This window comes from Agelaius phoeniceus, chromosome 1, assembly GCF_051311805.1.
Source record: "Agelaius phoeniceus isolate bAgePho1 chromosome 1, bAgePho1.hap1, whole genome shotgun sequence".
Classification (NCBI taxonomy): Eukaryota; Metazoa; Chordata; class Aves; order Passeriformes; family Icteridae; genus Agelaius; species Agelaius phoeniceus.
Window position 1 is genome coordinate 156273524 of NC_135265.1, and position 25054 is coordinate 156298577.

The window sequence follows — 25054 nt, forward strand, 5'->3', positions numbered from 1 at the left end:
AAATTAAAAGGTAAAATAAACGATGCAGTAAATCAAAACAACACTGACAGAGTCAGAATATGACCTGACACCCTGTGGGTTGGGGTGTTGGTAGCTGTCCCATTGGAATTGTGGCTGCAGCCCTCCTGGAGTGTCAGGGGTGGTTCTGTTGGATCAGGGATCCTGTAGAAATCCAATTGGAATGGTGGCTGCAGTTTTTTTGGAGTGTCAGGGGTGGTTCTGCTGGAGCAGGGATCCTGCAGGAGTCCAAGTGGAATTGTGGCTGCAGCCCTTGGAGTGTCAGGGGTGGTTCTGCTGGAGCAGGGATCCTGTAGGAGTCCAAGTGGAATTGTGGCTGCAGCCCTCCTGGAGTGGCAGGTGTGGTTATTAATTGTTGTGGTGTTGTTGTGAGTGTCCCCAGGATGAGGTGAGAGATGAGAATTGACTCTTAAGTTCTCAGAAGGCTGATATATTATATTATATTATATTATATTATATTATATTATATTATATTATATTATATTATATTATATTATATTATATTATATTATATTATATTATATTATATTATATTATATTATATTACACTATATTACATTACACTGTACTATACTATATTGAAAATTATATACTAAAACTATACTAAAGAAAGGGAAAAAAAACATTAAAAAACTAACAAAGAATGAATAATAAAAACTCGTGACAGAGTCTGACACAGCTAGCTGTAATTAGCCATTAATTTAAAAAAATTCACATGCTAAGTAAACAGTTTTCCAAATCATATTTCAAAATAACAAAACATGGAGAAGCTGAAGCTTCTCAGCTTCTCAAGAAAAAAAATCCCAGCAAAGGGATTTTTCATAAAATATCACAGTGACAGGCAGGTATGGTTCTGTTGGAGCAGGGATCCTGGAGAAGGGTGGAGTTTTCCTCTGCAGATCCAGTGGAAGAAGCAGCTGTTCCTCTGGGAATCCAGTGGAAATGCTGTTCTGGTGTCCCAAAATCTCAGATTATTTCCAATTAGGAATGCTTGCCTCCTCCCTCTGGGCAGAGCATCTCACAATGGGATTATGTTATTTTTATCAGTCATGCAATGAAACTCAGTGGCCCATCAATAGCAGATGTCTCCCCAGAGGGAGGATTGGTTTGTGCAAGAGATAAGGAAAACTGCCCACCTAAAAGAAGATAACTGCCACACCTGTAACAGATGGTGATAGAATACACATGGCCTGGCAACCTAGGACATTGGGGGTTTTCTAATTTTTGTTAAAGTTTGGAATGAAGTGTTAGAAATGGTATTTTGTGTTTAGTTTTAGATGTTTGTTATTTTTATTTATAATATAAGTTGTGAGAACTTATATTATTTTTATTTATAATATAAGTTGTGAGAACTTTATAAGTCCTATATTATAGAACTTCATAATATAAGTTCTATAGTATTTTACTAACAAGTTACAAAAGGGCTAATTATTTTTCTATATAAGGTCTTCTAAGGTTAAATTAGCTAATTAAGAAATTGTATTTAAGTTATTTTTACTTTTAATTTAATAACTAATTACTTAAAGTTTGTAATGTGAGTTTTTTGTTTAATTATAAAATATTACTTAAATTCCAGAAGAAGAAGGTGAAGAGGAAGGACTAGTTGTTGTTTTAAAACTTCTATTTTAGCTTCATATATATTACTATATTCTAAAACTAAATTTTTTTAAATGTATAATACAGCTATTACAAATTTTTAATATTTAATTATTATTAAAATCCATTATTATATAATTTATATATATAATATATAAAATATATTTTTATATATAAATTATATATAATTATATTTTTATACATATAAATTTAAAAGTTTATATAATAAAAATAGTAAATAAAACTAAATTACTAAATTCTAAAATTCTGAATTTTCTACTTTGTGATATTACCTACTTTTAACCAACTATATACTTGTAATCTTAGTGTTATCAGTTAATTTTGGTTGTATTTTCTATGGCCTCAGGTCGAATGTAGTGTTCTCTTGGGAGTTAGAGTTTGTTAGTATAGAAAGTGTAAAACCCTTGGTATCTAGGACTCTGACAGCTGCTGAGAGGGAGGTGCTGGAGCTGTGTGGATCCCAGGATCCACGGGGTGGGAGAGCCAGGCTGGCTGCTGAGGGCTTGAGCTGTGAACCCCCGCTTTCCCTTCCTTTTCCCCCTCCCTTTTCCCCCTTCCCTTCCTCCCTGCAGATTTTTGGGGTTTGTGTCATCAGTGCTCAGGTTCCAAGGCCTCATCCGTGGTGTGTGGGTGCCTGGAGCTGTTCTGAGAGCTCCTGTGGTTCTGTTTTTGGGGTTGGTGCTTTTGGGAGCAGCTGGATGCTGACCAGAGGTTCTGTGGGGAGCACTCTGTGCACTGGTCTGTGAGAGCATGGCTTTCCTGTTTGTGAACCCCTCCACACTGTTGGAGGGAGCTGTCCCCTGCTAGGGGCTGGTGAGGATGGGTACTGCAGCCCAGTCCACAGCCAGGGGCAAAACCAGCTGGGAACAGGACTGGGGCATCCTCAGCAGCGTGGCTCTGTCCCTCTCTGCCCAGGTGGGGCACTCAGGAGCTAAGGTGAAGCTCGTTCCTGACCAGGTGAGTTTAACAAGCAGTGGCTGTTCTCTTTTGCAGGCTGCAGAACTTGCCCTTTGCTTTGACAAATCTTAATCTGAAAGCCCTGTGGCTGGCAGAAAACCAGTCCCAGCCCATGCTGAAGTTCCAGACCGAGGACGATGAGAAGACAGGAGAAAAGGTTCTCACTTGCTACCTGCTCCCTCAGCAGCCCTCTCCCAGCCTGGGTAAGAATCTGCAGCACCAGCACTGGCTGCAAGCCTTGTGCTCTGGAGGGCGCTGAACCTTCTCTGCTGGGCTGGGCTGTCCTTGCTGTGATTCCTGTGGCACATCCAGGCTCTTGTTTGGATGCATCTGGGGCACCTTTCCCAGGCAGTGACTGTTAAAATTGAGGAATTGCTTTATGACAGGTGACAAGGCCCTGCAGCCTCATCTTTGAGTGCTCTGAATTTGATGATCAAGCAGTTAATTTTCATTGTCCTGTCAGCGTGCTATTTGTGATGGTGTTCACAGGGGTCTTGGGATGAGGGATGAGATGGGAATGTTGACTCCATGTTTCAGAAGGCTGATTTATTATTTTATGATATATATTATATTAAAACTATACTAAAAGAATAGAAGAAAGCCTTCTGAGGAAATCCTAACTAAGAATACAGAAGGAATGATAACAAAGGCTTGTGACTGACCGAGACAGTCCGGACAGCTGGGCTGTGATTGGCCATTAGTTACAAACAACCACATGAGACCAATCACAGATGCACCTGTTGCATTCCACAGCAGCAGAAAATTATTGTTTACATTTTGTTCCTGAGGCTTCTCAGGAGAAAAAATCCTAAGGAAAGGATTTTTCAGAAAATATCATGGCTGCAGCTATTCCTGCCGGAATTCTGCCTTTTCCTGCACTCCTTGAGTAAGGAGTGCTGGAGCTGAAGCATCAGACACTTCTGGAGGCTGCTGTAGGTCTGGTGGGAGATGTACAGAGGGTGACAGCATGGTGAGGCCACAGCCTTTGTCCTCAAGGCCTCTGATGCCATGGGCAGACACAACAAGAAGCTCCCTAATGGGATAAGAACTGACCTCCATCCACACCTACAACCCTGCTCTTCCCAAAAGGAGCTCCCACTGTGTTCTCTTGCTCCCCAGAGAACCTGCTGCAGAACAGCGTGGATGAGAGCTGGACAGACAGCAACCTGAACAGAGTCAGTGTGATCCAGTTCCTGGATGAGCCCAAAGGAGATGAGGATGAGGAGTCTGGAGCTGAGAGACGGGTGAGGAATTCCTGGAGCTTGCTGGCTCCTGTGGGAGCACAGGGACAAGCTGAGCTTTCCAGAGATGGGGCCAATGTTTTTGCACTGCTATAGGTGTGTGATTTCCACAGTCTGAAGGCTCTTTGGTGCCCAAGCAGGAGGGGAGGGAATGAATTCCTTGGCAGCTGTGGTGCAGAGCCATATTTTGAGGCTCTTCTATGGGAGTGGGGCACTCAAAATGTCCAGAGATCCCAGCAGAGCACTGTCAGGGTAGGGTTTTAGCTCACCCCCACCATGGGGAAAGGCTGCCCAGCCCAACCCAGGCCATCCCCATCCCTCCAAGCATGCAGGCAGTGCAGCCCATTGTCAGGGTTCTTTTTGCCAGGGTCAGGATTAAATGTGTGAGATGGGATTTCTTGTTGGGACTCAGATGTTTATTAGTTCTTATCCATGTTACAGTCTCACAAACCCTGAGTTCTACAGCACTTCACTCTAACAAACTAAAAAATGGAGCTGTATCTCACTCTCTACAAGGCCTTTTAAGTGTAAACTGTCCAATTAAGAAATGGCACATAAATTATTTTTACTTTTAACCCAATAACCAACCACCCATGGACCACAGTGTGGACTTTTTTATCCAATTACACAAAACCACCCAAACCCATGGAGAAGAAGGTGAAGAAGAAGGAGCAGCCTCTGTCCTAGAACCTCCATCTTGCTTTATATATATTACTATATTCTAAAACCTTTAACCGTAGGGTTTTCACCCTGTGATATTACACACTTCTGTTCAAACTCTGCACCCACAATCCCAGTTCTGTCATTCCATTTTGGAAGTTTTCTCCACAGCCTCAGGTCAATGCAGTGTTCTCTTGGGGGTCAGAGTCTGTCAGCACAGAAAGTCTGAAATTCTCAGCAGCCCATGCTGCAGAGTGTCCTGTTAGTAAAGTACTAAACCCTGCCTCAAAACATGCAAGAGGTGGTTTTGTGCTACCAGGGCATATGCAAAGGCCAGGACAGCAGTTTTCAGTGAGTGCTCTGAGGAATAAAGTCTGCAGGACTTTATTCCTTTTTAGTTTTTGGGAAGCCATCCTTATGGTCTGAACCCTTCTAATGAGTGGTGTTGGCAGCTGTCCTGGCAGTGCGTGTGTGCTGCTGGCATTGGGAGCTTTGGGGTTTGTTGGAATTGTTCTCAACATTGTGACCAGTTTTAGAATGCTGGTTTTCTTGGCTCTCCACCTGGGATGGAACTCACTAAGCAGCACCAACTCTGCTGCATTGGGGCTGGGCAGACCTGTTAAGTCCAGAGGAGTTAGGGGGACACCCCAAGATTTCTCACCTGTGCTCTGGAGGAGTTTTGTCGAGAGTTTTTTATTTACTAAGCCTGAAACGCCACTTTAAACTTCCCAGCTCCATCATTCTTCCCAAAGCCCCTGTCAGCTGCAGAGCAGACTGATGTCCAGAGGGAGCTCTCAGGGCTCCCTGCCTCTGTTCTTTCCCCATTCCAGCTGCAGGCTGGGAAAGGCCTGGAGCAGATCCTGCAGCAGGAGGTGTTGGTGGTGTCCCCCTGGGGCTCTGACTCTGGTAAAGGTGTTGGTCACCTGCAGAGGGTCATGGCCTGGTGTCTGGGTTTGAACAGACAGGTGTGTGCTGAGGAAGGCAGGGGCCTCCCCTGGAATGGAAAATGTAAACCCCCTCCCTCTGAATTATTATAGTTGTGAAATTAAGGGGCTCTCAGGCAAAGATATGGGAACAGGAATAACAGTTCTTTACTAGGAAATTTAAAAATACAAATGGAACAGTACAAAAAACCCCAAACCACTGCCAGAGTCAGAGCAGGCCCTGTCCCCCTGTGTGTCAGGGGGGTGGCACAGCCCCATCCCATGGGGGCTCAGCCCTCCTGCAGTGCCAGCTGTGGCTCTGCTGGAGCAGGGATCCTGCACAAGGGGGGAGTTTTCCTCTGCAGCTCCAGGGCTGCTGGAGATGGGCCTGGGCTCCCTCTGGCAATGCAGGGCAGCAGAAAGCTGCTCCTCTGGGAATGCAGGGGAACAGAAGGCTGCTCCTCTGGGAATGCAGGGGAGAAGGGAGAAGAAAGCTGCTCCTCTGGGAATGCAGTGGGCAAAGGCTGCTTCTCTGGGAATGCAGGGGAACAGAAGGCTGCTTCTCTGGGAATGCAGGGGAGAAGGGACAAGAAAGCTGCTCCTCTGGGAATGCAGGGCAGCAGAAAGCTGCTCCTCTGGGAATGCAGGGGAACAGAAGGCTGCTTCTCTGGGAATGCAGGGGAGAAGGGACAAGAAAGCTGCTCCTCTGGGAATGCACTGGGCAAAGGCTGCTCCTCAGGGAATGCAGGGGGAACAGCTCCTCCTCCTCCTCCTCCACTGCTTTGCAGTGGGCAAAGGCTGATGTGGTGCTCCCAAAGTCAGATTCTATCCAGGTAGGAATACCTGGGTGGAGCATCTCCCAACGGGATGATGGAATTTTATCAGCCATGCAGTGGCACTCACTGGCCCGTTAACAGAAGATAATTAATAATTCATGGCCCATGAACAGAAGCTGTGTCCTGGAGGGAGGATTGGCTGTGGAAGAGATAAACTGCTCAATGAGCAGCAGATAACTGCCCCACCTCTGACAGAGGTGGTAGAATACACACACATCTTACAAGCCAGGAGGATTGGCTGTGGAAGAGATAAACTGCTCAATGAGCAGCAGATAACTGCCCCACCTCTGACAGAGGTGATAGAATACACACACATCTTACAAGCCAGGAGGATTGGCTGTGGAAGAGATAAACTGCTCAATGAGCAGCAGATAACTGCCCCACCTCTGACAGAGGTGATAGAATACACACACATCTTACAAGCCAGGAGGATTGGCTGTGGAAGAGATAAACTGCTCAATGAACAGCAGCTAACTGCCCCACCTCTGACAGAGGTGATAGAATACACACACATCTTACAAGCCAGGAGGCTGGCAGTGCTCCAGGCTGGAATGCCCTGCTGAGGGTTTCTCCTTGCAGGGCCTGCAGCGCAGAGCCACCCCTCACCCCAGCGAGCTGAAGGTGATGAAGAAGGTGATCGAGGTGCGGCGCAGCGAGGTGAACGCCGCCAAGGCTGATGCCAACCCCAGCTCTCCCAACTCGGAGGTGAGTGCTGGTCCCTGGGGAGTGGAGAACCACAGAGAGCAGGGGATCATGTCACAGAACGAGGGAAGAGATGAGAATCTTGGCTCCATGTTTCAGAAGGCTGATTTATTATGATATATATTATATTAAAAGAAAATTATATACTAAAACTATACTAAAAGAATAGAGAAAGGATTTTATCAGGAGGCTAGCAAGGAAAGGAAGGAATGGAATGATAATAAAATCTTGTGTTTGACCAGAAAGTCTGAGACAGCTGGACTGTGATTGGCCATTAATTACAAACAACCATATGAGACCAATCCCAGATGCACCTGTTGCATTCCACAGCAGCAGATAACCATTGTTTACATTTTGTTTCTGAGGCCTCTCAGCTTCCCAGGAGAAAAGATCCTAGCAAAAGGATTTTTCATAAAATATGTCTGTAACAGTCATGGAATGGTTTGGGTTGGGAGGAATCTTATACATCACTGAGTTCCACCTCCATGCCATGGCAAAGACATCTTCCACTGGGAATATCTAGCATATAAAAGGACTGACTTCTGGGAAAGATTGGGATTGGATTGTCTGGGGAGGTTGGGAATCTACCTTTTGATGTCATGGGGGGCCTGTGAAACAGAGCAGGAGATAGAGCCAGGAGGCAGAGAACAGTGGAAGGGGAATTGTATGTGTCAGTACCAATTTTATAGCACAGGGAGAGGGAGAGAAGGCTCTGATATTCCCAGTAAAGAGTGGTGGGAATGGAGCACTTGCAGGAGGCACCTTGCTGCCCTGGTGGGAGCTGGGAATCAATCCCCACACAGGAGGGTGCACCCAGTCACAGAGAGGGAGCAGAGAAGGGGAAGCTGTGGGCACCCTGAGGAAAAGCTGTTTCTGCTGGTGCTGCGTTCCCCCCTCACAGCAGTCACACTGCTCTGGTTCCATGCTGACCACATCCTTTCCTCAGGAGAAGAGGCTGAGTGCCACGTCCAACCGCAGCGAGGACTCTCACCTGTCCACCAGCACGGCCTCCGTGGAGGCCAGGGCAGAGGACAGGGACAGGGGCTGGCCCAACGGGCAGCTGCCCGACCTGCACAGGGAGCTGCACAAGGAGGGCAAGCCCAGGGCCCAGGAGGAGCACAAGGAGGCTGCTGACCATGAGGAGGAAGATGTGGAAGTGGAATACAATGAGGTAGGAGCCTGGCAACTGCAGCAGGGTCGTGAGAAAAAGTGAAGGGAGCTGGAAGTTTCAGAGGAGGTGGGAAATAGAGGTGCAGGTAAATGGGTATGGGGTTTGGGCATCACTGGAGGCAGATCCAGGCTGTGGAAGGCAGTGCAAGCAGAGGCTGAGGCAGCTTGTGGGAGCCTGGCAGGCTGTAGGAAAGCTGGGGTGACTGTGAGGGTTTGAATGCCCTCCATCCCTAGAGCTGACAGAAGAATGCCTGGGGAAGGTGTGGTTGTGGGAAAAGGCAAAAAGGAAATGGGAATCCATTCCTGCCTTCTGCTGGGCACACCAGCAGTGCTGCTGGCCTGAGGATGGTGTGGTTGTGGAAAAAGGCAAGAATGTAGAATTGGGAATGCATTCCTGCCTTGTGCTGAGCACACCAGCAGTGCTGCTGGCCTGAGGATGGTGTGGTTGTGGAAAAAGGCAAGAATGTAGAATTGGGAATGCATTCCTGCCTTGTGCTGAGCACACCAGCAGTGCTGCTGGCCTGAGGATGGTGTGGTTGTGGAAAAAGGCAAGGATGTGGAATTGGGAATGCATTCCTGCCTTGTGCTGGGCACAGCAGCAGTGCCCTTGGCCTGGGGAAGGTTGTGGAAAAAGGCAAGGATGTGGAATTGGGAATGCATTCCTGCCTTGTGCTGGGCACAGCAGCAGTGCCCCTGGCCTGGGGAAGGTTGTGGAAAAAGGCAAGGTTGGAATATGGGAATGCATTCCTGGCCTGTGCTGGGCACAGCAGCAGTGCCCCTGGCCTGGGGAAGGTTGTGGAAAAAGACAAGGATGGAATATGGGAATCCATTCCTGCCTTGTGCTGGGCACAGCAGCAGTGCTGCTGGCCTGAGGATGATGTGGTTGTGGAAAAAGGCAAGGATGGAATTGGGAATGCATTCCTGCCCTGTGCTGGGCACAGCAGCAGTGCCCCTGGCCTGGGGAAGGTTGTGGAAAAAGGCAAGGTTGGAATATGGGAATGCATTCCTGCCTTGTGCTGGGCACAGCAGCAGTGCCCCTGGCCTGGGGAAGGTTGTGGAAAAAGGCAAGGATGTGGAATTGGGAATCCATTCCTGCCTTGTGCTGGGCACAGCAGCAGTGCCCCTGGCCTGGGGAAGGTTGTGGTAAAAGGCAAGGTTGGAATATGGGAATGCATTCCTGCCTTGTGCTGGGCACAGCAGCAGTGCCCCTGGCCTGGGGAAGGTGTGGGTGTGGAAAAAGGCAAGGTTGGAATATGGGAATCCATTCCTGCCCTGTGCTGGGCACAGCAGCAGTGCCACTGACCTGGGGAAGGTTGTGGAAAAAGGCAAGGTTGGAATATGGGAATGCATTCCTGCCCTGTGCTGGGCACAGCAGCAGTGCCCCTGGCCTGGGGAAGGTTGTGGAAAAAGGCAAGGTTGGAATATGGGAATGCATTCCTGCCCTGTGCTGAGCACAGCAGCAGTCCCACCGGCCCTGCCTGAGTGGGACAGGGGTCCCAGGGACAGCAGGTTCTGTGCTGCCAGCCCTGTGTCCCTGAGGCTCAGGCTGTGTCTGGGCTCTCCTGTCACAGCCCACCGTGCACTTTGCCGAGGACACGCTGATCCGCAGCGAGGATGAGGACGAGGACGAAGAGCGGCCGTTCCCCGTGGAGAAGCAGAGGCTCATCCGCAAGGACACGCCCCATTACAAGAAACACTTCAAGATCACCAAGCTGCCCAAGCCAGAGGCAGTGGTGGCACTCCTGCAGGGGCTGAACAGCGACGGGGTCCCCAAAGAGGAAGAGGAGCTGGGAGGCTGCAATAATAACACAGAGCCCAGGGATCAGGAGGAAGCGTGGGATGAGGATGACAGAAAGAATGGAGCTCTGTCTGCTCAGCCCTCCGTGAAGGTAAGGTCTCGTGGGGAGGGGGAGCTCACAGGGCTGCAGACCTGCCCCTGTTCCTGTGGCCCAGCAGCCAGGTTGATGTGGTGCTGAGGAAGGCTCTGGCAGGAGGCTGCAGCACTTGGGCAGAGCTGCAGGTCACGGGGCCTCCAGGGGCTGCCCCAGAGCTGTGCTGTGTGCCTGTCTGACACCTCCACTGTGTCCAGCTCCTTGCACCAGCCCCGTGCCACGTGCTGCAGGGACAGTTCTGTCTCACCTCTGGTGGGTTCTGCTGCCCCTTCCAGCCTCCTCCTCACTGCTGGTTGGTGCTGCTGGTTCACAGGAGGATGAGCTTTGTCCCTGTGTGGATTCAGTCTTAGTCTGACACTTGTTGGCACAGTGCTTCCTGGAGCATGTCAGTGCAGCCAGGAGTGTGCCCTTCCCTGTGCTGCCCCCCACACACAGCCTGATGGAGGCTGCACTGGGATTTAGGGCAGCTTGGGCTCTCAAGTTTGGCCTTACTGGTTATACTGGGGCTTAAGAGATGGGAGTCCTGGGCTCTCTTCAGCTGAACCACCATGTTTGGCTGGGGACACACAGAGGTTCCTGCCTGAGGAGGTTCCTCACAATGGAATGGGAATACATGGATGAGGGACTCAGCCCAGTTCTCACCCAAGGGTTTGAGGATTTTGAGTTTGGTGGGCAGAGGTCAGGATGTGGCTGGGTCTCCATCCCAGTCTGACATCAGCAGATCTCAGGGGTGAGATGTGGGTCCCTGGAAGGTGCTGGAGTGCTTCTGCTGCAACTGCACATGCTCCAGGTGCTGGCATCATTCCCATCCCTGCTGGAGCTCGGGTTGCCCAGGAAAAGGTCCTTTCCCTCAGTGGGTGCTTGCCTTGCTCTGTGTGAGCCAATGCAGCTCATCTTGTGCTCCCTCGGGGTGAGGCCGGTTTTCCCACTGCTGGTGAAGTTCCTCAGAAGGAATGTTTGAAGATGTCCCAAGTCCCCTTCATCCAGACCCATCATCCTCACCTGAAAAGGTTATTTCAGCTGGGGACTGAGCTGAGGAGGCACTGACCCACTGCAGAGCCCGTGGTGCCTGCTCAGGGGTGGGAACCAGTCAGAAATCGCCCTGGCTGCCAGCTCAGCCTCTGCTGGGGCTCAGCTCTCCTCCCTGCGGGGCTGGATGCATGCCTGCTCCATGAAGACATTTGTGTGCCAGCAGTGGGGATGGATGCAGGGAGCAGTGTCCCTGGGCAGGGGGGCTCGTGCAGGAGGTGCACTGAGGAGGAGACAGCACAGCCTGTGCAGGAGGCTGAAGCCTACAGCCAGAGGGCTTTGTTGCAAGGACAGTTGGTTTTCAGAAGAAATCCTGAAGTTTCCTGTGCTTGAGAGCAGGATCCCAGATGCCTGTCAAGATGTGCTTTTGCACCAGAGAAAGGGATTGGTGCAGTTGTGTTTGGGACTGTTTTTTTGCTTTTTTGCAGTTGTGTTTGGGACTGCAGTTGTGTTTGGGACTGCTTTTTTGCAGTTGTGTTTGGGGCTCCAGTTGTGTTTGGGACTGCAGCTGTGTTTGGGACTGCTTTTTTGCAGCTGTGTTTGGGACTGCTTTTTTGCAGTTGTGTTTGGGACTGCTTTTTTGCAGTTGTGTTTGGAACTGCTCGTTCCTGTGCAGCAGCTTGTGGCACCACAGGCTCCTCGGTGCTTCCTCCTGTGTTTAACCCTTCCTTCCCCTCTCCCAGAGTGACCTGGAGTGGAGAGGATGAGGTCAGCTGGTGGTGACCCTCAGGGTGAGGGCCCCAGGGTGCCAGCACGGACAAAGCCTGGCCTTAGGGGTGCTCCTTGGCAGGACTGTGCTGGCACTTGGCACCGTGGGAGCCCACGAGCAGCCCTGCTGGGGTGCTGAGCAGGACTGGGGGCTGCTCTGGGGCTGAGGGTCAGCTCTGGAGCTGTGCTGTGAGGGGGCTTGGCTGTGGAGCCCTGGGGGTCAGCAGTGACCCCAGGAAATCTGGAGCTCAGCCGTGATTCCAGGAAATCTGGAGCTCAGCAGTGACTCGGGGAGCTCTGGAGTCTAACAGTGACTCCAGGAGCTGGATCAGCCCCAGAGCTCCTGAGCTCAGCAGTGACCCCGGGAGCTCTGGAGCTCAGCAGTGACCCCAGGAGCTGGATCAGCCCCAGGAGCTCCTGAGCTCAGCAGTGACCCTGGGAGCTCTGGAGCTCAGCAGTGACCCCAGGAGCTGGATCAGCCCAGGAGCTCTGGGGCTCAGCAGTGACCCCAGGAGCTGGATCAGCCCAGGAGCTCTGGGGCTCAGCAGTGACCCCAGGAGCTGGATCAGCCCAGGAGCTCTGGGGCTCAGCAGTGATTCCTCTGGGAGCTCCAGAGCTCAGCAGTGACCCCAGGAGCTGGATCAGCCCCAGAGCTCCTGAGCTCAGCAGTCACCCCAGGAGCTCTGGGGCTCAGCAGTGACCCCAGGAGCTCTGGAGCTCAGCAGTGATTCCTCTGGGAGCTCCAGAGCTCAGCAGTGACCCCAGGAGCTGGATCAGCCCCAGAGCTCCTGAGCTCAGCAGTGACCCCAGGAGCTCTGGAGTTCAGCAGTGACCCCAGGAGCTCTGGAGCTCAGCAGTGACCCCAGGAGCTGGATCAGCCCCAGAGCTCCTGAGCTCAGCAGTCACCCCAGGAGCTCTGGAGCTCAGCAGTGACTCCAGGAGCTGGATCAGCCCCAGAGCTCCTGAGCTCAGCAGTCACCCCAGGAGCTCTGGAGTTCAGCAGTGACCCCAGGAGCTCTGGAGCTCAGCAGTGACCCCAGGAGCTCTGGAGCTCAGCAGTGACCCCAGGAGCTCTGGGGCTCAGCAGTCACCCCAGGAGCTCTGGGGCTCAGCAGTGACCCCAGGAGCTCTGGAGCTCAGCAGCACCTCGGGAGCTGGCCCAGCTGCGGCCCAGTGCGTGTGTTGGGTGGTGGTGGTGGTTGTGGTGGTCGTGGTGGCGGGTTTGGTTGATGCTCCACTAATCCGCATGCCTCTTTGCTGGTTCCTGTCCTAACAGGGGGTGTCGTTTGATCAAGCCAATAATCTGCTGATTGAACCTGCTCGCATTGAGGAGGAAGAGGTCTGTACCACTCCTACTGTTCTCTCTCTGCCAAAAATCATCCAGCCTGCTTGATTTGCTTCCCAGCCTCACCCGTTGTTGTAGGGGGACTCTGATCTCTCTGGGTCGAGTGGCTTCTGGACCTGGCTGATCCCAAACACGATGATTGTTTCCTCCTTGCTTTCCCCTTTTCCTCCTTTCCTGGCCTTGAGGTGAGAGTGGCTGCTGCAGAGCAGGAGCGAGCTGGAAATGATGTAAAAACCAAAGGGGCTGAGGTGGGAAGTTCAGTTCCTGTTTGCTGTGTGTTGATGGAGAAGTGGGGTTGAACAAATGGACATTTCTGGACGTGTGGGTAACCCTGGTGGAGCACAGACATCGAGAATCAGCTGAGTGCTGTGTAGTGACCCTTTGCTAAAAGGAGGAGATCTCCCTCAGGGCACTGTGCCCCTGCCTGGGGAAAGGACTGGAGCCAATGATTTTTGTGCATCTCCTGAAGCCTCCCCCTAATCCCTTCAAGGCTTAACAAGCAGCATGAGGTGTCAGGAAGGGGCAGGTGGCATCTGAGGGGCCTGGCATGGGGATGGTGAGTGTGCTAAAGGTTAAAATCCTGTGTCTGCCTGCCTGCTCATCCTCTGGCTGTGTGTGAGCAGCTTCCTGTGTTTGTCTCCAGGGTTTCAGTGCCTGGCCCGTGGGTCAGCACCTTTCTGCAGGCAGGTTTCCCAGGAGCTGCTGCCACTGAGGAGAGGCAGGAGCAGCATCCCTGCTGACAGCTTGCATGGGCATTTCTCCCCTAGCACAGGGCCCCAGAGCCGTGGGCTGCCTGGGAGTGCTGGCCACTGAGAACTTGGCTCTGCTGTTCCCTCACGTGTGAAACTGAGATTTTTTTCTTGGTTTTGCAGTAAGGCTTTCCAGGTGGGAGGTGACAAATCCTTTCCACCCAGGCAGAGCATGAGCTGGCTCAGGTGTTGTGGAGGGATGGAATGTAAGAGAATACTGCAGAAGGCAGTCTCACAGCTGAGGAGTTGCAGCTGTACTAATCACCAAAGATTAGGAACAGGCCTGCCCTCAATAGGCCACAGCTGTGTCCAGTAAGAAGACAAGTGCCACAAAAGAGTGGGTTAGCTGGGTGAGGAGAGAGTTGGAGGCAGTTGGTTGTGCTGTGAGGAAGAAGGAGTCAGTGCTGTGAGGAGCTGCACATGAGAAATCACCGAGAGGGTGTGGAAGATTTACAATAAGATGACTACAAAGTGTGGTCCCCTGTTAGTGCATCCTGAAGATTTCTCCATCTCTAAGTCCCTGAAAACCACATTAGTATTTCTTGCATTTCTCTTCTGCATAATCTTCTGATCCTGGAGGTCTTCTCCAGCCTCAGTGATTCTGTGATTCCTGGGTGTGGCTGGTGTGAGGCCCCAGGCTGGCTCTGGAGTGCCCTCAGCACAGCCCCCTTTGCACAGATCTGTTCCCATATTGAGGAAAACGTGGTTGTGCAGATCACAGGAGCTGGAGATCCCCATACTGGTGGTTGCAGTCACCCAAGAGCAGACCAGCTTTGGGAAGTTGGTTGGGAATTCCTGATTGTCCTGCAGCTCTGGGGAGTGCTCAGCAAGGAACCTTGCACGAGACCAGGTTCCTCCAAGCCTGGCCAGCCTGTCCTTGAACCCTTCCAGAGGGCATCTGCCTGCTGCTCCAGGGATGATTCCTTGAGAAGAATCATGGGATGATGGAGCTGAGCAGAGAGCCTGGAGTCCTTGAGCAGCAGGGTTTGAGGTTCAGGATGCTGCTGTCACATTCCTTATGTAATGTAATACAGCCCTGGGAGAAGAGGGACCACTGGTTCCTGACTGTGTTCCTTATCCCTGAACCATGGCTGTGAGCTGGAGACTGATCTTGGCAGAGCAGAACTGGAGAGACACAGGCAGCCTGTGCCAGCCCCAGCGTGGGGCACTGCCAGAGCTGCTCCTGGAGCCAGGGGGGCTCTGCTGCAGCAGAATAACTGTGTTAGAGTGTGGGATACCCTGTGCTGCAGTGCACAATAACTGTGTTAGAGTGTGGGATACCCTGTGCTATAGCACAATAACTGTGTTAGAGTGTGGGATACCCTGTGCTATAGCACAATAACTGTGTTAGAGTGTGGGATAGCCTGTGCTGCAGTGCACAATAACTGTGTTAGAGTGTGGGATACCCTGTGCTATAGCACAATAACTGTGTTAGAGTGTGGGATACCCTGTGCTATAGCACAATAACTGTGTTAGAGTGTGGGATACCCTGTGCTATAGCACAATAACTGTGTTAGAGTGTGGGATACCCTGTGCTGCAGTGCACAATAACTGTGTTAGAGTGTGGGATACCCTGTGCTGCAGTGCACAATAACTGTGTTAGAGTGTGGGATACCCTGTGCTATAGCAGCACAATAACTGTGTTAGAGTGTGGGATACCCTGTGCTATAGCACAATAACTGTGTTAGAGTGTGGGATAGCCTGTGCTATAGCACAATAACTGTGTTAGAGTGTGGGATACCCTGTGCTGCAGTGCACAATAACTGTGTTAGAGTGTGGGATACCCTGTGCTGCAGTGCACAATAACTGTGTTAGAGTGTGGGATACCCTGTGCTGCAGTGCACAATAACTGTGTTAGAGTGTGGGATACCCTGTGCTGCAGTGCACAATAACTGTGTTAGAGTGTGGGATACCCTGTGCTATAGCACAATAACTGTGTTAGAGTGTGGGATACCCTGTGCTATAGCACAATAACTGTGTTAGAGTGTGGGATAGCCTGTGCTGCAGTGCACAATAACTGTGTTAGAGTGTGGGATACCCTGTGCTGCAGTGCACAATAACTGTGTTAGAGTGTGGGATACCCTGTGCTATAGCACAATAACTGTGTTAGAGTGTGGGATACCCTGTGCTGCAGCACAATAACTGTGTTAGAGTGTGGGATAGCCTGTGCTGCAGTGCACAATAACTGTGTTAGAGTGTGGGATAGCCTGTGCTGCAGTGCACAATAACTGTGTTAGAGTGTGGGATACCCTGTGCTGCAGTGCACAATAACTGTGTTAGAGTGTGGGATAGCCTGTGCTGCAGTGCACAATAACTGTGTTAGAGTGTGGGATAGCCTGTGCTATAGCACAATAACTGTGTTAGAGTGTGGGATACCCTGTGCTGCAGTGCACAATAACTGTGTTAGAGTGTGGGATAGCCTGTGCTATAGCACAATAACTGTGTTAGAGTGTGGGATACCCTGTGCTGCAGTGCACAATAACTGTGTTAGAGTGTGGGATAGCCTGTGCTGCAGTGCACAATAACTGTGTTAGAGTGTGGGATACCCTGTGCTATAGCACAATAACTGTGTTAGAGTGTGGGATACCCTGTGCTGCAATGCACAATAACTGTGTTAGAGTGTGGGATACCCTGTGCTGCAGTGCACAATAACTGTGTTAGAGTGTGGGATAGCCTGTGCTGCAGTGCACAATAACTGTGTTAGAGTCTGGGATACCCTGTGCTATAGCACAATAACTGTGTTAGAGTGTGGGATACCCTGTGCTGCAGTGCAGAATAACTTTGTTAAAGTTTGGGATACCCTGTGCTATAGCACAATAAGTTTGTTAAAGTCTGGGATACCCTGTGGTGGATATCTCTGTCCCAGTTTGGTCTCCATCCTCCCCTGCATGGCAGAGTGGCTGTGCTGGGGTGCCGAGAGGCTCTGAGAGGAGGAAAGCAGAGTGTTGAACACCTGTTTGGTGGCACAAGGTTAGAGCTGAGCTGTTTTCAGATGGCTCTGATAGAATAGCCTGGAAAGCTGCTGGGCAGGTTGCAGAGCAGTGGAAGGAGGGTCCCAAGGATGCAGAGCAGTGGAAGGAGGGTCCCAAGGATGCAGAGCAGTGGAAGGAGGGTCCCAAGGATGCAGAGCAGTGGAAGGAGGGTCCCAAGGATGCAGAGCAGTGGAAGGAGGGTCCCAGGGTTGCAGAGCAGTAGAAGGAGGGTCCCAAGGATGCAGAGCAGTGGAAGGAGAATCCCAAGGTTGCAGAGCAGTGGAAGGAGGAGGGTCCCAAGGATGCAGAGCAGTGGAAGGAGGGTCCCAAGGTTGCAGGACAGTGGAAGGAGGGTCCCAAGGATGCAGAGCAGTGGAAGGAGGGTCCCAAGGATGCAGAGCAGTGGAAGGAGGGTCCCAAGGTTGCAGAGCAGTGGAAGGAGGGTCCCAAGGATGCAGAGCAGTGGAAGGAGGGTCCCAAGGATGCAGAGCAGTGGAAGGAGGGTCCCAGGGTTGCAGAGCAGTAGAAGGAGGGTCCCAAGGATGCAGAGCAGTGGAAGGAGGGTCCCAGGGTTGCAGAGCAGTAGAAGGAGGGCCCCAAACTGTGTTTCTGTGCCCAGGGCTGCTCTGTTGTGGCAAAGGCTGGTTCCATCCACACCCTTGAGTGTGCCCAGCCTTAACCCATGTCCTGCAGAGCCCCTGTAGGTCCCGGAGCTGCAGAGGGCTCTGTGCTGCCAAAGCTTCCACTGCTGGGGCACGTGGACAGGATTTTGTGTCTCACTCTGCCCAGGGACAGAAGGAGCTGCCTTTTCACACCCTGAGAAGGAGAAAAGGTTTCCACAGGTGCTGGGTGTCTTCTTTGCTGCTGCTCAGGTGTCACATCCTGTTGCTCTGCAGGCAGGGAGGGAGCCTGATCCTGTGGAAACTGCTCAGGAATGTCTCCATTTGTGTTGGAATGCCAGCCTCAAGCCTGGCACCAGCTGGGATTTGCCAGCAGCAGATGTGACAGCACAGCCTGGTCCTGGTCCTGGTCCTGGAGCATCCTGTGCCCAAAGGGTTCAGGTTTGGAAAGGTTCCACAGGTAGTGGGGAGCACTGGGATGTGCTGGGAGCCATCCTGAGCCTCCTGGAGCATCCTGAGCTCAGGGATTCAGCTGTGAAAGGACCAGCAAAGGGACTGGGGAGCACTGGGATGTACTGGGAGCCATCCTGAGCCTCCTGGAGCATCCTGAGCTCAGGGATTCAGCTGTGGAAGGGCCAGCACAGGGACTGGGGGGCACTGGGATGTACTGGGAGCCATCCTGAGCTCAGGGATTCAGTTGTGGAAGGGCCAGCACAGGGACTGGGGAGCACTGGGATGTGCTGGGAGCCATCCTGAGCTCAGGGATTCAGTTGTGGAAGGGCCAGCACAGGGACTGGGGAGCACTGGGATGTACTGGGAGCCATCCTGAGCCTCCTGGAGCATCCTGAGCTCAGGGATTCAGCTGTGGAAGGGCCAGCACAGGGACTGGGGAGCACTGGGATGTGCTGGGAGCCATCCTGAGCTCAGGGATTCAGCTGTGGAAGGGCCAGCACAGGGACTGGGGGGCACTGGGATGTACTGGGAGCCATCCTGGGCCTATGCCTGGGCACACATGTGGAGCTCTTCCCCTTGCTCTGGTTTTGCATTTATGGGGTGAGTGTGTGCTGCATCAGGGCCTTGTCAGACTTGGAATTCTTACATAGCAAATTTGATTTTCTCACAAGGTGACCCATAAATTTTAAACCCAGAAAAGTTTAATAAACCTCTTGTGTAGTGCAGGTGAGTTCACATCACCTGTGTTTGCTCACCTGGGTTGGCAGGAACATGACAGAGTGGAGTGTTTTTGATGTTAAAAAAAAAAACTCACATTTTTCATATTTAATTTTTAAGATGATCAACGTTCCTATTGAGCAGAGAAAAATGTGCCGTATTTTCTCCTTTAATTTGTCTGGCTTTTAATTTATTGCCATCCAAATGTTTTTATGACCTTTTCCTACTGGGTTGAAGGGTCCTCAGTGTTTTTTATGGAATCATAGAATGGCTTGGACTAGAAGGGACCTTTTAAATGTCACCCAGTGCCACTCCTTGCCATGGGCTGGGGCACCTTCCACTGTCCCAGGTTGTTCCCTGTCCTGTCCAACCTGGCCTGGAACACTTCCAGGGATGGGGCAGCCACAGCTGCTCTGGGCCGGGGTTCTGCCACCTTTCCAGGCCAGGACCCTCTGGTTTGGGGGCAGTTTGTGACCTCAGGGTGGGTTTGTGACCTCGGGGTGGGTTTGGGGTGGGTTTGTGACCTCAGGGTGGGTTTGTCACCTCGGGGTGGGTTTGTGACCTCGGGGTGGGTTTGAGGTGGGTTTGTGATCTCTTCCTGTAAATGTTCAGCCTCACCCATGGACCTGTGTCAAGGACAGGGACATGAGTCACCCACAAAGTGTCAGAGATTGAGGATTGATTCATGTGACTCCTGCTTGTTCCTCACCACTGATCCCTGCTCAGCTTCAAGTTTTGTCTGATCCAGAGTTCTCTGGCGACCAAGGAGCAAAGTGTGGAATGATTCTCACACAAATGCAGTTCCCTTTGCCTGCTCCAAAAGTGGGGCAGGATTGTTTTGGTTCTGCCCTGTCACACAATCATCTCATTGGCCTTCACAGAGAGAGCAGAAAGCAGCAGAGAAGGGGCTGATGGAGTGAAAATTGCACATTTAAACACGGTGCTACAGCAAATCCAGTTCTCCCTTTGCACTGGGCAGGTGCCCTGTGTGTAACACACAGGGGGCTTTGCTGCTTTGTTATGTACCAGAGTCAGGCATTACAGTAACCCCCACAGCAATCACAGGGGCTGAGGCATTCACCTGCCCTCAAACCGGTCCCTGTGTGCTGCAGGGTGCTCTGAGTGTCACTGGAGGAGAGCAGGAGCTCCCAGCAGTTCCCAGACCCCACTGTAGTGGGAAACAATCCCCAGCTGGGCACTGGGCAGACTGGGACAGGCTGGAAGAGGGAGTTTAGCTGGAAAAGGGCAGTGCTCACCTCAGGAGCAGCAAAGCTCAGTTTGCAGGGAGGATAACATGATTTAGGAGGAGGTGCTGAAGTCAAGTCTCCTGCCAGGACTGGCACCCCAGCATTATGCTCTGGTTAATAAGTCAGTCAGACTTTTCATTAAACACTGCTTGTTCCATCCTGTTAGCAGTGTGTGCACACACAGATCCCTCCTCCAGGGAGAACCCCAAAACTTCTCCATATTTCTGCTTCTGGAGTGATCAGAAAACTTACTTTTAATCTGTCATTTGTTAGGTCATTGTTTTCATGGTATTTTATCTTGTGCAATCTTCTCCCTGCTGGCTGACCCGTTGCCTGCTTGTCTTTGGTTTAATTCTATGGACCCCAGTCCTGACTTCTTCCACCCTTCCTTTTGCTGGATTAGAGAAACCAAATTTCTCTGGTAAGAGGGATTTCCATTTATTCCCTGCCTTTTCTTCCACCTGATCTGCCTGAGCTCAGGTTTGGTGGCTACAGACAACATGAGAGAGTTTATCCAGACCTTGGTCCACTAAATTCCATGCTTCTTTTTCCATTTCAGACAAGGCAGTTCCTGCTCCTGGACGGGAATTTCTGTTTGTTCTTACCTTTATTACACCTTTAGCTTTTCTTCTGTATCCTCCAGGTCTTGGGGAGGCTTGGCCTCCAAACAAGGAGCACTTAGAGATGTCTCTGCCTGTTTGTTCTGAGGCAGGTGAGGCCAGGTTTAATGGAAGTTTTCCATGTATTCCACTGTTCCTTGGATAAATGCTCTCCTCCTGCAAGGCCTGCCCTGAGCAGCACAGCATTGAAGTAGGTTTTAGGAGAGTTGTAAACTCCCCAGTCTTTACAGCCTTGTAATTGTGTGTTAAATGACAGCTAAAAGGACCTTTAGAACAGTCTGAGACTGCTGGGCTGAGAAGAGTCTCCAGTGGAATTTTATAGTGGAAAATACAGCGAAGAAAAATGGCTGCTCCGAGGATTTCACCACACAAGAAGGGTCAGTAAGAACAGGAATAAAAACTCTGTGCTGCTGCAGAGATGAAATGAAATGTGTTCTGGTGTTACCTGTTCCAGATGAACCCAGGTGTAGGTTTCTGTCCTGTTTCTGGTTCTGAAATGGTTTGAGGATTGGTAGCTTTGGACAGTGCTTTTTGCTTCTCTTTAAGCATTTGAGTGTTTTCATTTCCAGGGAGATCCTGTCCTGCTGCATTCTGTAGTTTGGCCAGGCCAGATCCTTGCAGGATTCCCTTCTTTTTCTGTCTCTGTGCCCCTGACAAAGCTGGCTCCCAACTGGGATAACAAGGAAGTGCCATCTTCCTAAGTGCCACTTTGTGTAGTTCATTGATGAAATAACTCATCCTGGAGCCCCACTCTGTGTAGTTCATTGATTAAATAACTCATCCTGGAGCCCCACTCTGTGTAGTTCATTAGTGAAATAACTCATCCTGGAGTCCTTCTTTGTGTAGTTCAGTAATGAAATAACCAATCCTGGAGTCCCATTTTGTGTAGTTCATTAATGAAATAACCAATCCTGCAGCCTCACTCTGTGTAGTTCATTGATGAAATAACTCATCCTGGAGCCCCACTCTGTGTAGTTCATTAATGAAATAACTCATCCTGGAGTCCCATTTTGTGTAGTTCATTGATGAAATAACTCATCCTGGAGCCCCACTCTGTGTAGTTCATTAATGAAATAACTCATCCTGGAGCCCCACTCTGTGTAGTTCATTAGTGAAATAACTCATCCTGGAGCCCCACTCTGTGTAGTTCATTAGTGAAATAACTCATCCTGGAGCCCCACTCTGTGTAGTTCATTGATGAAATAACCAATCCTGCAGCCCCACTCTGTGTAGTTCATTGATGAAATAACTCATCCTGGAGCCCCACTCTGTGTAGTTCATTAATGAAATAACTCATCCTGGAGTCCCATTTTGTGTAGTTCAGTAATGAAATAACCAATCCTGGAGTCCCATTTTGTGTAGTTCAGTAATGAAATAACTCATCCTGGAGTCCCATTTTGTGTAGTTCATTGATGAAATAACTCATCCTGGAGCCCCACTCTGTGTAGTTCATTGATGAAATAACCAATCCTGGAGCCCCACTCTGTGTAGTTCATTGATGAAATAACCAATCCTGGAGCCCCACTCTGTGTAGTTCATTAATGAAATAACTCATCCTGGAGTCCTTCTTTGTGTAGTTCAGTAATGAAATAACTCATCCTGGAGCCCCACTCTGTGTAGTTCAGTAATGAAATAACTCATCCTGGAGTCCCATTTTGTGTAGTTCATTGATGAAATAACCAATCCTGGAGCCCCACTCTGTGTAGTTCATTGATGAAATAACCAATCCTGGAGTCCCATTTTGTGTAGTTCAGTAATGAAATAACTCATCCTGGAGTCCCATTTTGTGTAGTTCATTGATGAAATAACCAATCCTGGAGCCCCACTCTGTGTAGTTCATTGATGAAATAACCAATCCTGGAGTCCCATTTTGTGTAGTTCAGTAATGAAATAACTCATCCTGGAGTCCCACTCTGTGTAGTTCATTAATGAAATAACTCATCCTGGAGTCCTTCTTTGTGTAGTTCAGTAATGAAATAACCAATCCTGGAGTCCCATTTTGTGTAGTTCATTGATGAAATAACTCATCCTGGAGCCCCACTCTGTAGTTCAGTAATGAAATAACTCATCCTGGAGCCCCACTGTGTAGTTCATTGATGAAATAACTCATCCTGGAGCCCCACTCTGTAGTTCATTGATGAAATAACTCATCCTGGAGCCCCACTGTGTAGTTCATTGATGAAATAACTCATCCTGGAGTCTCACTCTGTGTAGTTCATTGATGAAATAACTCATCCTGGAATCACAGAGCAGCCCAGGGGCCTCGACAGGCCCAGTGCTTTGAGGGGAAGGAGCCTTGGTGAGGCTCTGAGCCCCCAGCCTGTCACAGCCAGGGATGTGGAGTCTGTCCCAGTGAAGGATTGTTGGCACTGCAGGCATTTCTCCCGTGCCCCAGGATGAAATCAGGCCTTTATATGGACACACAGCAGCACTCTGATCTGGCTGTGGATCTGCAGCCCTGGCACACAGCTCTCAGATGGGGGCTCACGTGATGTGTAAATATTCATGTAGCTGTAGGAGCCCTGGGTTTCGTCGATGCTGCAAATGTGACCATATTCCATGTTTCAAAAAGGCATCCTGGCTTCCTTCTCCCCTGGGGAAACGTGGTCACTGTCCTCAAGTGTCCTGGGGAAGGGATGTGCAGGAGCAGAGCAGCACCCTGAGCATGGCAGGTCCCTGTCCCATCTGCTCCCAGTGCTGCTGTCCCTGTCCCCTGTGCTGCTGTCCCCAGATCAGGGACTGTGGCAGATCCCTGTCCCTATTCTCAGTGCTGCTTTCCCCAGTGGGGCTGTGGCAGGTCCCTGTCCCCAGAGGGGCTGTGGCAGGTCCCTGTCCCATCTGCTCCCAGTGCTGCTGTCCCCAGATTGGGGCTGTGGCAGTCCTTGTCCCATCTGCTCCCAGTGCTGCTGTCCCCAGTGGGGCTGTGGCAGGTCCCTGTCCCCAGAGGGGCTGTGGCAGATCCCTGTCCCATCTGCTCCCAGTGCTGCTGTCCCCAGATCGGGGCTGTGGCAGTCCCTGTCCCTGGTGGGATTGTGGCAGGTTCCTGTCCCATCTGCTCCCAGTGCTGCTGTCCCTGTCCCCTGTGCTGCTGTCCCCAGATCAGGGACTGTGGCAGATCCCTGTCCCATCTGCTCCCAGTGCTGCTGTCCCTGTCCCCAGTGCTGCTGTCCCCAGTGGGGCTGTGGCAGGTCCCTGTCCCCAGAGGGGCTGTGGCAGTCCCTGTCCCTGGTGGGATTGTGGCAGGTTCCTGTCCCATCTGCTCCCAGTGCTGCTGTCCCCAGTGGGGCTGTGGCAGTCCCTGTCTGTGTCCCCAGTGGGGCTGTGGCAGCTCCCTGTCCCTGTCCCCAGAGGAGCTGTGGCAGGTCCCTGTCCCTTCCTTCACTGCTGTCAAAGGTCTCCTTTGGGGTTCTGTGCTTTGCACTGTGTTTTGCTTTGCACTGCTTTTGTGGAGGTGCTCAGTGGGAAGCCAGTGAAGTGCTCAAGCTCCCCTGCCCTGTGCCCCCCATCTCTGCCCTTGAAGTGCTCAAGCTCCCCTGCCCTGTGCCCCCCATCTCTGCTCTCCTGATACCCTTTGAGAACTGAACCCACTGGAACAGAGGAAGGAATAATGTCAGAGCCAGGAAAGCTCCAGCCCATGTCCAGGGGCTGCTCTCCTGCCAGGGCTGCTTTTCCTTTGTATTCCTTTCCCACTGCCTGGGGTTAATTTAGCTCTCAGCAGTCAGTCCCATCTCCCTTTTTTGCTTGCTGTTATTTTCAGCCTGTCTCCTTGTCCCCATGAGCTGTCACTGGCCAAAGCCAGACAGATTTAGCTCTTCTCATCTTTCCTGGTGAATCAGTGCCTCCAGCTCTTCCCTGTCCCTCACCCAAGGTGAGCAGGATCCCAGAGTTATTCAGGTTAGAAAAGACCTCCAAGACCATGGAGTTCAGCCTCTGACTGATCCACACCTCTTCACCAGCCCAGAGCCCTGAGTGCCACATCCAGTCAGTCATTCCTTGCACACCTCCAGGGATGGTGACTCTGCCACTCCCTGAGCAGCCCCTGCCAATGCCTGCTGACCCTTTCTGGGAAGAAATTCTTCCTGGTGTCCAGCCTAAACCTTGAGGCTGTAGTGTGATAGTTAAACTGGTGTGTTGTGTCATATTGCCCTGACTGAGCACGTGTCAGAGCAAAGTGCCAGGAGCTGAGGGGCCCAGACCCCAGCAGGACAAAGAGATCCTTCCTTCCTTCCCCTGGTGGGTGCTCAGCTCCTGTCACTCTGTGGATCATGTTCATGCCCATGTATGAGGCACCATGGGGCTGCCATCCATGGTTTTGTCTGATCCTCTCCCATTCCTTTTATGCATTTCAGTCCCACAGAATCTGGTGGCAATCAATTATTAGTTTACTTGAGCTTTATATCCAAAAGCATTTTTTAAGCCTGCCACTGATATTTCATTTGGTATTTTACTGATTTCCATTAATATCCCTAATTATTTTGTGATTACAAACATGGAATAATCATCTCCTATAAAGTTATTAATGGCATGAAAAGATAAAGAGGGTCAATCTCCCCCTCCTGAATTGGAAGGCCCCCAGCC

The 25054-nt window shown here is 50.9% G+C and overlaps 1 protein-coding gene across 24 annotated transcripts in view; it reads left to right on the forward strand.

The window, feature by feature from the left end:
• The window catches only part of SCRIB (scribble planar cell polarity protein), a 143763-nt gene that overhangs the window by 37909 nt on the left and 80800 nt on the right, over positions 1-25054 (forward strand). For 23 of the 24 annotated variants that reach the window (XM_077190247.1, XM_077190296.1, XM_077190182.1 and 20 more), the window contains exons 11-16: positions 2629-2795; positions 3712-3836; positions 6832-6957; positions 7901-8125; positions 9696-10013; positions 13030-13092. In XM_077190247.1, the coding sequence (XP_077046362.1) occupies positions 2629-2795; positions 3712-3836; positions 6832-6957; positions 7901-8125; positions 9696-10013; positions 13030-13092 (1024 nt within the window). The remainder of the gene's footprint in view (positions 1-2628; positions 2796-3711; positions 3837-6831; positions 6958-7900; positions 8126-9695; positions 10014-13029; positions 13093-25054) is intronic. The other variant, XM_077190208.1, reaches the window with a different exon arrangement.